The sequence below is a fragment of the Amphibalanus amphitrite genome, unplaced genomic scaffold, assembly GCF_019059575.1.
Source record: "Amphibalanus amphitrite isolate SeventyFive unplaced genomic scaffold, NRLGWU_Aamphi_draft 000250F_arrow, whole genome shotgun sequence".
Classification (NCBI taxonomy): Eukaryota; Metazoa; Arthropoda; class Thecostraca; order Balanomorpha; family Balanidae; genus Amphibalanus; species Amphibalanus amphitrite.
The window spans coordinates 343,275-355,280 of NW_024881745.1; the positions used below are offsets into that span (position 1 = coordinate 343,275).

A 12,006-nucleotide genomic window follows, 5' to 3' on the forward strand; every position below is an offset into this window, starting at 1 on the left:
GCTCCCGGATTCCCAAGCCTGTCGATCGTTTTGTTCCCGGGTGATGTGCTAGATTAAGAGATTGTTGATTGTGAGATATGTAATTGTTCTGTGTTGTGACTGAGTTGTAAGTTGGTCTGTGAAATCGTAGTTGGTGTGCTGTTAGGCTTATTGGGACTGTGCAGAAACAGAAGGAAGTTGTCGAGTTTGGTATTGGCGTAGCACCCATGTGTTGTCCGAGTGGCCACGACGACATCGCTTGGTTCCCTGTGAGCGGGGATAATGCAAAGCACCATTGACTTGCCGATTTGCGACTTCTGAGAACGCACTTATCCTTCTTCCGTTAGCCACCACTGCCCTGTCCTCTCAGGCCGGTTAGAAGAGATAATTTGATAAAGGAGAGCACCTGCACCAGGCAAACCTCTGTTTCTGTTGTCGTAGGGTATCTACACGCTTTATGGTGGGTACTGTGTTCACCGTTGTGTTCTTTTGCGCCCGAACTAGTGCCCACCGTTGCGAGTTACTCCTGTAGTGATGTTCCGGATATCACGGTGCTCCGGCTACTGTTCAGCTGTGGCTCCGCGAGCCATAGCCTGGCCTGCGGATTGCGTGGCCGCCAGCAAGGACGCGGCTCGCCATGCCGTCACCGCTCTTCGCCTGGGACTGGCGTTCCGGGCGCGCCTGCCGCCGTCTGATCTGCACGCCCAGGACAGGCTGGCCGCGGTGAGACGGACACAGTGACACATCGGATGGTTGCCCCGGTGCACTGGACAGTGAAGTGCGGGAGTACCAGTGTATGTGGTGTTTGCGTGTTTGCGTGTATGTGTTTTATGCGTGGGACCAGGGACATGCGCTTCCGCGATGTGTTGTGTTTAATTAGGTGAGCGCTCGCTTTCGTGTCTTGTTTCGCGTACCAGTGTGTCGTTTTTTATGGTGCGTCGGATATAGACGGCTGAGTTTCGCCGCCCGCATCCGTCCGCGGGAGGAGGCCGTCGGCCGTCTCCTAGCAACTGTTGCTAGGGCAACGCCACCCCGCTCCCCGCTTGGGCAGCGACAGCTGACCAGACGCTCAGAGGAGAGAGTCGGCGGAGCAGGGGCCGGCCGGACTTGTGCCTGTTTTTGGTTTGTTTTGCCTAATATAGCAAACATGTGATTTTAAATATCGGCTTTCGGACCTAGACTCAACCACAGTCTACACTTGTGATTCCTCACCATCAAAAAGGTTCGGACTAAATTTAAAAAATGAAATGATATTGGTACAATAAATCGGGCATCCGGACTGCCATCTCGAGTTTTCATTTTTTTATCTTGTAGATTTCATATACAAACGCATAAATATTGTATAAGGTATTGCAAATTCGAGCCATATATTTGTCGCTTTCTGCTGCCAGATCTGTTGAGTGGGGGCCGATCTACCGTACTATCATGGCTTATGCATTGATGATTGATGGACCGCGGCCTCTACACTAGTGAACTCTTACAGCACTGCTGTACTGAAGTCAGCAGGCAGGTAACGTTATACTGCAAACATTACAACGGTATTTTACGTCACTAGCTACTTCGGCAACTTGGAGCCGGCGAATATCTGCCGGCAACTTGGAGCCGGCGAATATCTGCCCACATCTTAGCTGAAATAGCGAAAACGTTAGCTGGGCAAGTTATTCTGCTCATTCATTTGATGTTGCCAGCCATCCAAATGAACACACATGCTCAATGCTTATAGCGGGTCGGATGAACATGCAAAATCGCATTAGATGCGGCCATGGATTCGGCTCAGACGTGCTATCAGCCACTTTTATCAGTCGTGACAGATGATATACGGGGACGGTGCGGTCGCAAAACGTCCCGCTGATGACAATCACAGCCGTGGCCTGGGAGTGTTGACAATGTCAGAAAAATGTCGTGCTCGAGCGCGGCTCATAATGAAAGACCGAACGTGACCAGGTCTGTGGTTTGGGGTTGGAATAGCGGGTCAAAATAAGGGGGTTATGTTATGGACTGAAGCAAATGTGCGCAGTTGTAACTGTAAGCTGTAATACAGGTAGCCACAATACTGCCAATTATTTCTGTCTTGCTCTTGTAGAAGCTGTCATAGCGTGACTCACTAATGCCAAATGCTGTTTGAACAAAACATTAACAATCATTGACGTTAACATTAACGGCGGACAACAAACCCACTCTCCTTCGAGGAGAATGGGGTAGGGGAGAGTGGGGCACATTCGTGCAAAAAATGGATAAATCCATGTCACATGGATGATGGAACAGATGATCTGTTCGTCGGTTAGTGCAATGGCAAAATTATTGGTTGTTGTATGGAAAGGCAATGTTGCAGATATTTTTCCTCTTTAAAAGTTATCCTCTCGCAAAAACGGAAGGAAAATATGGAAGAATGTGCCCCCACGCAGTGCGCACACGAACCTGCCCCACAATGACCGTCTTATCGGCCGCCGCCGATAAGACCCGTTGAGGGCTCCAGCCGCGACCACGGCGGCACTGAGCCCGGGGGGACGGGCACGCACAAACAGGACGGCGGGCAATAACTGGGGAGCTCAGTCGGGGAGCGGCCGCGACCGCGAGAGGAGAGGAGTGACGCTGCGACACAGGGACCTACTCCACATTTTTTTTCTCCCCTCCTTTTTTTTCCTACCTATTCGTCGTGAACTCCGTGGCGGCAGCGCCAACGAGGGATCGATCATTATCAGCCAAAGCACAGTATAGTGGGCGCCGGCGGTGCGCCGGCCCGGAGACCTCAACGTTATTTATAATATATTTCAAAACTTCTTATTGAAAAAATGACAGTTTTTCAACAAACAAGGTTGCAGCAGTTCTGTGAATAAAGTGAGCTTCTTCGCCCCCAATTTTGAAAAGTTAAACCACATTTCAGAGTCAGGATCACGAAAATGGATGATATGAGAAAAGTTTGAAAGCGCACGAATATTCCAAATTTGCGTTTTTATCAAGCATGACAGCAGGTACAGTGTTGTCTTCTACAGTGAACGAAGGGCGGCAATAGATCCGTTTACATAGGGCTAGTTGCCAGATAGTGGAATTCCGATACCGATACATTTATCCCACTAACGAGACATTTCAGGCACATTCCGCTAGTTATGACGACCTATCCGGCCTTATAGTTCGTCAGAACTAGCGGAATGTGCCTGAAATGTCTCGTTAGTGAAATAAATGTCTCGGTATCGGAATGCCAATACCTGGCAACGAGCCCTATGTAAACGGGGCTAATGGTAGATGTTTTTTCTTGACGTGAATGACGTGTGAATGAGCTAGTGTGTGTGAGGGAGAGGTGCCATGAAATAAGCTAAAAAGCTTTTGCACTGATCCCAGACTGTAGTGTATGATGTCTTAACATGCGAAAATATTCAATAAAATCGAGCAAACAAACGACAACAACTACATATTTTCATACCTTACCTTTAGCTCGTGCAGTCACTCGTCTTCCCATAAACTGCTAAAAAAGAATGTGCCTAATGCACGAATGTCCCCCACTCTCCCCTACCTTCTCCATTCTCCTCAATTCATATACTCTCTTCTTTTTTTTTCTCTCTCTCTCTCTCTCTCTCTCTCTCTCTCTCTCTCTCTCTCTCTCTCTCTCTCTCTCTCTCTCTCTTTCTCTCTCTCTCTCTCTCTCTCTCTCTCTCTCTCTCTCTCTCTCTCTCTCTCTCTCTCTCTCTCTCTCTCTCTCTCTCTCTCTCTTTCATGATATAAGATATTTCTATGACCTATGATGACCTGGCCTTGACCTGAAAACCAACGTACAAGCTGAGTATCTTCAGGGTATCTAAAGCATCTATTCACAAATGTGTTAACAAAAAATGAGCCTGATCCTGACATGTAAGCCGGCGGCCAGAGCCCAAAATGTGAACAAGTCGGACATTGATAATTTTTACTTTGACCTGACCTGTGGCGTCATCGGTGACCTCGAGGTCAATGAAATTAGGTTTCATTCAACAGTTGTTCAGGGCTATCAGACGCCGTTTGAATTTTAACAATTAGCCAAGTAATTTTGGAGTTAGACCCCCTCCCCCAGGCGCGTTACACGGAGACCTCAGTGGGGCCCGCGACATGCCCATCAAAACCGGACACGGCCTGTCCCGCCCAACTAACTTCAACTGGCTGCGGCTACTCCCACCAACTGCAGACCATCCCCGTCAGTAGTCCCAAATATCGAGCGCCTGAGCGACTCGAGCCCGGGCTGTCACTACCGTGAATCCACCACTCTCGGACAGGCACTTTTGCACATTACATGGCCACCCCATTTGTCACTCCGCTCCAAACTGCCGTCAAACATTTGAAAACTGAAGGGTCTCTGGCTCGAGCTGTACTTCCTCTCAAAAAATAAAAGCTGATCGATGAAAGCTCGTATATTTCGCACGTCTGATTGACACACACACACAAACAATCGGACGGTTGAAATCAAAGAATGACAGAGAAGTTTGCTACAAGTTGGTCAATGGTCATCTATTCCCGTGAGCGCTGTCAAATATCACTAGTACGGCTGGTACGGCTCGTACTGGGGCTGAACGGGCTTGGGGGGCGGGGCCGGCTGGTAATCACCCTGGGGCACCACCGGCACCTGCGGGATCGGGTACTCGGTGGGCACCGGGACGGGCAGGTGGGCGCCCTGCGGCTGGTAACCGTTCACGCCGGCCGTGTAGGTGACGGTGTAGGTGTTGCCGTAGTCGTCGGTGTAGCTGTACTGTCCCTCACGGGCGTAGCTGGGCTGGCCGCCGTAATCGGCCACGGGCCTGCCAGAGTCCGAGGCAGAAATGCCGTTGTCCGTCTGGTAGCTGTAACACAAAATAGTCGTTTTCATAAATCTCATCCTCGTCGCCAGATATGTAGTGTCCGCGTCGTCGTTCGGTTCGGCTCGGATTCATTCGGTTCATTATCGCCCGGGCCGCACATGCCACGAGTCTCCCCACCGGATGCCTGTATTTCGAGATGGCCAGGTCAAGCTGTTGGACAATTTATCCAGGTAGGACTATGACCACTCCTACAACATTATAACCGAAAATAGCGCACTGGCGACAAAACACTACAAAAGGGGAGATTTAAACAATAAACATCAACAACAACCAAAAAGTCATTTTGTGTAGGCATCTCTATTTTATATGAGCATGATAGCATAGGTCTCTACCATACCTATTATCAGAAGTAAAATAAAGTTTCAGTGATTATATTTGCCAAATTAATTACATTCCTTTGTAGACATAGACGAATTCAAAACTCAAGTTACATATAACAATTTCTGCTTACCTCGAGTCATAGGAGCCGTCGGGGCGGAGGTCGAACTGCTGAGAGAGGATCTGAGGGACCTTCTGTCCGTATTTCTGGGTAGTGGAGTAATAGGGAGGCTGGGTGGTGGGAGAGTAGGGAGGCGGGGTCGAGGGAGAGTAGGGAGGAGAAGTCGGGGGAGAGTATGAGGGAGCCGGCAGCTTGTCGGCGACAGCAACGGCCAGAAGAGCGGCAATCACAAACTGAAAAAAATACAACTTATTTAGCGCATAGCAACAGCTAGAAGGCCATGCTAGAACAGACAACTGCTAGATTCCAGACGAAGCCCGAAATAGCATGTCTCTTGCACAGTGCACATACCACACATATCAAAGAAAGCTTTTTTTTTATCAATTTAGGGCACAAAGGACAGTGCAGTAAGCCACTCGTCACACTCACCATCTTCATGTTGGCTGCTGTTGCTGCTGCTGTCAGTCTTGCCAGCTCCGGTGATGGAATGATGCCTGTCTCAGCCGTCAGCCGGGTTTATATTGTGGTCCCGCTACAGACGCCCTCGACGGGACGATTTAACATGTCTATGCATCTAATCCACCTCTCATTACATGGTTTGATAAAAATGTCTGCCTTTCTTCACAATTTGAGCTCTTCTTATCATATTAAACCTCAAGGTTATATCGTATCCAAGGTGCGACCAATCTTATCTGGTGCAACGTGAGGGAAAGGAGAAGAGAACAACGTGATAATATTTGTATCCCACAGGTAAGTCATGTGTCACTGGTTCATCTCAGTATAGAGCATGACAAAAGGGTGTCAGTGCTAGGAACCAGAAACAAACACCTTGCATCTTTTCATCAGCGACAACGTATAGCCATAATTATCAGTCAGGCCAGGTCATCTAGCAGGTTAACCATAGTAGGTGTAAACCGCCACTAACAGCTCCGTAACATTCTGCATGGCGGCACCTAAACTACTTCATAGAAAGCCAGATAAGCGCCAGATAAGAAATCATCTAAAAACTACTGCAAATGACGCAAACTCCTAAAGGTAACCTGAGATCACCAAAGGTCAATCAACTTAACCCAGCCTTGAAATGACTGGTAATATGGTAATATGAAATGACCTTCATATTACCATGCAGAACCGCAGGCCGGTACAGAACGTTAGTTGCTGATACCAGCCGTGGGCCGGAACACAACGTAAGTTGTTGATATCAGTCGCGGGCCGGACGTCAGGACTCAAAATGGTCGCGGGCCGGATCCAGCCCGCGGGCCGCAGGTTGCCGACCCCATGCCTCAGGTGAACTGGGGTAAAAATTGCCATCAAGCGCTGGAACGTTGAATTGATGTGGTAAAGCGATGTCAACATAGCTTTGCGAAGCTATATCACCGTTGTTTACCCACACAGATACAGACTGGGGATTCATACCGAAAACGCCACCCCAAACCACCAAAGATGTGACGTCACCAGCAATAGGACTTCTCTCGTCAAAAACTGAAATTGGCATGCAACACATTTGCAAATTATATAACCTACTATCTATTAAAATCACATTAATGCTTAGGTACACTGCTTAATGGATGTCTTACAAGTTATGATAACATATCTATAGCTATTAGATAAAAAAGGCATATAACGGGAAGGCACTCAGGAATTTGTAAATTATGTAACAGGTAAAATGAAAATATAAACGATATGTGAAATGATGCTACCGTTCAGGCACACTACGAGCCAACCTACCTTTGTCAAAAATTGGTGAGAAGTGGGCATTTCATGCTAAAAGGCGCAATCACAGTGGAAGCGGGAAGTTGAGAGCAGTGTGCAGCTTCAAATGTGCACAGTTAAGGACAACCCTTACCCCACCCAGGACCAATATAAGATCCACCCATCGGAACATAAAGAACGATGGAGCATTTCAGGTGCATCCATAATCTCTAGCTAGAGACATTTTGAAAGAGACATTCGAAATGGAATCGAAAGACATTGAAAACACGATGGTCTGCGACTTGAGAGGACAAAGATATGATATAGGAAGCATCCAGCTGAATCATGGGAAATGAAGACAAAGGTTCATACCTGCACGCCCGACTAGCATACCAGATGGTGTGTAATAGGTGTGATAGCAGTTTTTACATGTGACATCAGGGGAAACAATCTGCTCTCCTTCCATGGACCGTAACACACAGATCTTCTCACGAAGACATGCTCCAGCCTAGGCGTTTCTGGTTATTCCAAGCGGATAGGGCTAGCCCGGTGCCGACTAGCTATTCAGATCGGACGGCGGGGCTTAAAGCCGACCAGATAGTCGTGCCCGTATATAAGCCAGGTGGACTAATGCCGATGTCACCATTCGTCAACTGCAGCTCACAGGACACACATCCTCAAATCATCAAACATGAAGCTGGTGAGTGACGCGAATATGGAAAGCTTTGTGATGTGGAGTTGATGCTTTTGTATACTTCTTTTCCGTCCAATTTTCAACCACTATACACGTCAAACGTTTCGTTATCATCTCGATTTGTGTTGCTAAACAATAATCACATTACCATAGTCAATCCTTATAACCAAGCTTCGATCGTTGTGTTTTGCAGATTGTGTTCGCTGCAGTTTTGGCCACGGTCGCCGCCTCTGCTCCCCAGTACCAGCCCAGCTACTCTCCCCCGAGCCCTGCTCCATACACTCCCACTACCCAGAAATACGGACAGCAGGTCCCCCAGATCCTCTCTCAGCAGTTCGACCTACGCCCCGACGGCTCCTACGACTCGAGGTAAGCGATTGGGGAAATCTTATGAAGACCATCATAGTCGTATAGCTCTGGTGCTTTTTCATGAATTTTGTGGTTTTAAGTCGCTTCCCTTCCTTTGCGTTTCTTTTTTAGATAATTGATTGCGTTGAGTTCCGCCACTCTCTATTTTTTTTCTAACGCGGCGAACTTTTTTCATTACAGCTACCAGACGGAGAATGGCATTTCTGCCTCGGACTCTGGCAGGCCCGTGGCCGACTACGGCGGCCAGCCTAGCTACGCTCGCGAGGGACAGTACAGCTACACCGACGACTACGGCAACACCTACACCGTCACCTACACGGCCGGCGTGAACGGTTATCAGCCGCAGGGCGCCCACCTTCCCGTCCCGGTGCCCACCGAGTACCCGATCCCGCAGGTGCCGGTGGTGCCCCAGGGCGATTACCAGCCGGTCCCGGCCCCCAAGCCCGTCCAGCCCCAATACCAGCCGTACTAGGGATGAGTCTGGGATAGACCATGACAGATTGTTACCTGAGCTGATGTCTGTTTGTATGTCTGTGTTTTCTTTGTGCATCGACCGTTCGTAATACACGGGCAATTGCAACCTTTTGTGTTATAGAGTTATTGGAGTCAGAAAGCCGCCAGTTTCCGATGTTCTCTTCGCGAAGATGACTTGATAGATTTGCTTTAATCTCGGTTACATTAAAAAATATATTAAGCATATAAACAATGACAAAATGTCTGTTCCGACTGGAAAAAGCCACCGTCAGCTCAAAGAATAAGTAATAGGATATTTGAGCGTCCTCATCATTGGTCGCTCTGTCGTTTGATTTTCTAAATAAACTAACATTATCAAACTGTTCGAGAACAATTCTTTTCGGGAACAAGTGACGTCGTCGGCCAAATTCTGGTAAAGAAACAGCGATCAGTTCTCGAACTTTCATGAACTGTTCGCAAACACGGTAAAGAGGGGGTAGATAAGACCCTCTCCTTAGCCGTTTCGCTCCTAATTGAGATAGAAACTTTAAAAAGGAAGAGTGTGCGTCGTTACGAGACACAGATACTGGTATCCAATTTTAAACCTCGCCCTGGCAGGGCGAGCCTGGCAGCCTCGCCTTGCGCCTTTCATAACGCATCCTGGCAGGGATGGGGGTCGATGCAACCCCCCTGGCGTTTCGAAACTAAATGTTGTGGCGCTTCGCAACAAAGACCAGTCGATTGTTCTCAACGAGTACTCGCGATTGGTGATATTTTTTCCGCGCCCTGATGGGGGGGGGCATTTTGGCCCCCCTGTGGTTTTTCTTGAATAGCGAGAAAACAGCGGCGCGCAGCGCCGCCAAATTTTTGGTACTTTACCGGGCATCAATTTGACACCTTCACACAAAATTTCAAGTCACAGGTCACCTCAGGTCAGGAGTTATTGAGGTCAAACTGAAGTCATGTTCGATTAAAAATCAGCAAAAAACATGACATCTTGAAACGCTCACCAATTCTACAGTTAACAAGCAATTTTAAAGTTCTTTATGTGGTTGTGTAGAGAAAAGACGGCGCTACAAAACTGTTATCTCGGATTTTCGAGATTTTGGGATATTGACCCCCAAAAAATAAAAAAATGAAATTTGAAAAAAAAAAATGTTTTTTTTTAAGAAAAACTAAAAAAATCCATTTTTTTCGAATTTTGAAAAAAACGGAATATATGCGATAGTCCCTGCGCTCTTCCATATACATACCAAATTTTAGATCGATACCTCTTTTTTGGCCAAGTTATAGCAAAAAAATCTGTTAAAAATTGATGACGTCAATTTTTTAACTCAATTTTTAGCAATTCTAGACCTCGTAGCGCAAAACAGAGACCATAATTGAACTCCTCGTGACGAGCTGCATCGAATCAATATCCATTTTATGCAAAAATATCAACTTTGAAATTTGACCTAATTTGACCTGACCTTGACCTGACCTTGACCTGACCTTGACCAAAACGTTACTTAAGCTGGCCCAAAAGTCTGCCTGACCCACATAATCGCATTTGTCATGTAAAATGGACCATAAAACATGTATCACACGACACTTTCATATTGTGACCCCCCCCCCCCCCCAGTGACCTGACCTCTGTGACCTGACCTGGTATCAGTGACCTCAACTAGCAAAATATGTGTTTGAAGAATAGTTCCCCATCAATGATTTTCAATGAAATGCATTTTACTCGATTTTACAACGCATTTCTTGAAATGCCTGTAAACGGTGAACATTCGACCTTGGACCTGACCTGTGACGTCACCGGTTTGACCGAGGTCAATGAAATTGGGTCACAAGGTAGTTCCCCGTTGGTGCTATCCAACGCCGTTTACCGCTTGTCGCTATGTTGCGTGGTTCTCGAGATCTTAGGGGGGGGGGGTGGCAAAATGACCCCCATCAGACCGCGTTGCTCGGCAGACCCCATCAGGGCGCGGGTTAACCTAGGTCAATATCTGACCCAGTTATGGGTCATAATATGGCGGGTGAAATGTCAAATTTCAGGGAAAGGCTATTTTCCAAATTGCTTGCCAATATTGGGAAAACCTATGAAAGATAGCGACATAAAACTTTTAAGACCGTGTTTCGCAGCGAATTAGCGACAAAATGATGTATAGTTGACAGCATTGCAGACACTACTGGCGTGACGTAGTCCCCCGGAACATGGGAGGTCACACCCATCGCCGGCGAGGACGACGAATATCGAGAGCTTTCCAACTAACAAAGTCAACTTTGGCGCATCTAAGATAGAGACTTGCAAAAGGAGCGTATTCCTCAGTCAATTAGCTGCAAAATGACATATTGTTGACTGGATTTGCCCTATGACTGACGCTACGTATCCCCGGGAATCCGACAGATCACATCCGCCGGCCCGGTGAAAATCGAGAGGTTGTAACTAATGCCGAACCAATATTGGTGTATGTGTCTGTGAAAGATAGAAGCGTGTATTTTTTACGATCGCGATCCTCAGTCAGTTAGTCACAAGATGCTGATATCCTCACTATCAGGCGTGCAGAACATTCCAGGTTTTCAATATCTCGGATATCCTAGAACATTCTGTTCAACTTCTTCAAAGTTCAATCTAGGTAATTGACCTGGGTTGACCTTGTAAAGGTCAAGGAAGTTTTGAAGGCATTTAGGTGAAAATTGAACCACAGATTCGGACTCAAGACCCCAAGAAACCCCACTAAACACAGCTCATATCACGGAGGTCAGCATGTAAACATGCGAGGTAATTGACCTTGGTTGACCTTAGAAAGGTCAATGTATAATATAGGATGCTTGTCCATTCAAATTCTGACATAAATCACACGGAATATATTCGTTCTTGTTGAAGAGATCACGTCCCGTTACTGTATGTTCGATTTTGTCAAAAGCGGTCAGAGGTTCTACCTATTATGACGTCATAGCTATGGCTCGGTGACCTGACATGACCCACAATTGTTTTTTTACCAAAAGTTGCGCAAAGGATGCCTTGCAGAGGATATGGAACACTTATCCACGATCAGACTAACAGTTCGGCGCACATCGCAAAAAAACTCGGGAGGGGGTCCCCCAACCAGGGCGAGGGTTAATGTATTAGGCCAACTGGTGACCCCTGAGGTCAGGTCAAGTGTCCCAACGTAGGGGTTTGGTTTTTGGTAAATAACCTCGCCACAAATGGTGGCAGAGCAGCGATAGTGGCACCACCATGCTCGTCTTGACCAGGCGTGTTGAATGAGATACGTTTAGTTTGGGTAGGGTCACTTTAGGATGTTGACCTCAGGTCAAGGTCAGGACAAATACTTTTGGATCATAAAGCTACTTGTCACGCTGTCACGCTGCATATCATTTGATGTTGCAATTCTTTCTGAGTCAATTGATGGCCCAACCGACTCGCTAATTCGATTTGATCGGGAGTTATCAGAGCCAGAGGAAAGCTCCTACTGCACCAAACAACCTTATTCACGTCTTGTATGACGTCATCTAAAGTCCCAAAATCTTCAATTTAAGCGTCAGCGTTGTAAGAATTACAGGGTGGAAAG

General features: G+C 47.1%; 2 protein-coding genes across 2 annotated transcripts; one reads left to right on the forward strand and one right to left on the reverse strand.

Annotated features, from left to right (window-relative positions):
• Positions 1-4,337: 4,337 nt before the first annotated feature.
• LOC122386419 (endocuticle structural glycoprotein ABD-4-like) lies at positions 4,338-5,874 on the reverse strand. Its single transcript, XM_043375596.1, has 3 exons — positions 5,668-5,874; positions 5,251-5,471; positions 4,338-4,781 (listed from the first exon to the last, which is right to left on the reverse strand). Exons 1-3 carry the CDS (start codon positions 5,674-5,676, stop codon positions 4,481-4,483), a joined length of 531 nt encoding a protein of 176 aa, XP_043231531.1. The 5' UTR covers positions 5,677-5,874; the 3' UTR covers positions 4,338-4,480.
• A 1,712-nt stretch (positions 5,875-7,586) lies between these two features.
• On the forward strand, positions 7,587-8,570 carry LOC122386420 (endocuticle structural glycoprotein SgAbd-2-like). The gene is made up of 3 exons (XM_043375597.1): positions 7,587-7,630; positions 7,818-7,993; positions 8,174-8,570. Exons 1-3 carry the CDS (start codon positions 7,622-7,624, stop codon positions 8,463-8,465), a joined length of 477 nt encoding a protein of 158 aa, XP_043231532.1. The 5' UTR covers positions 7,587-7,621; the 3' UTR covers positions 8,466-8,570.
• The last annotated feature ends 3,436 nt before the right edge of the window (positions 8,571-12,006 follow it).

Excerpts from the sequence above, each read along its gene's own strand:
- LOC122386420 (XM_043375597.1), top strand. Across the intron at positions 7,994-8,173 it reads GACGGCTCCTACGACTCGAG|CTACCAGACGGAGAATGGCA; the intron begins GTAAGCGATTGG and ends TTTTCATTACAG.
- LOC122386419 (XM_043375596.1), bottom strand. Across the intron at positions 4,782-5,250 it reads GACGGCTCCTATGACTCGAG|CTACCAGACGGACAACGGCA; the intron begins GTAAGCAGAAAT and ends TTTGTGTTACAG.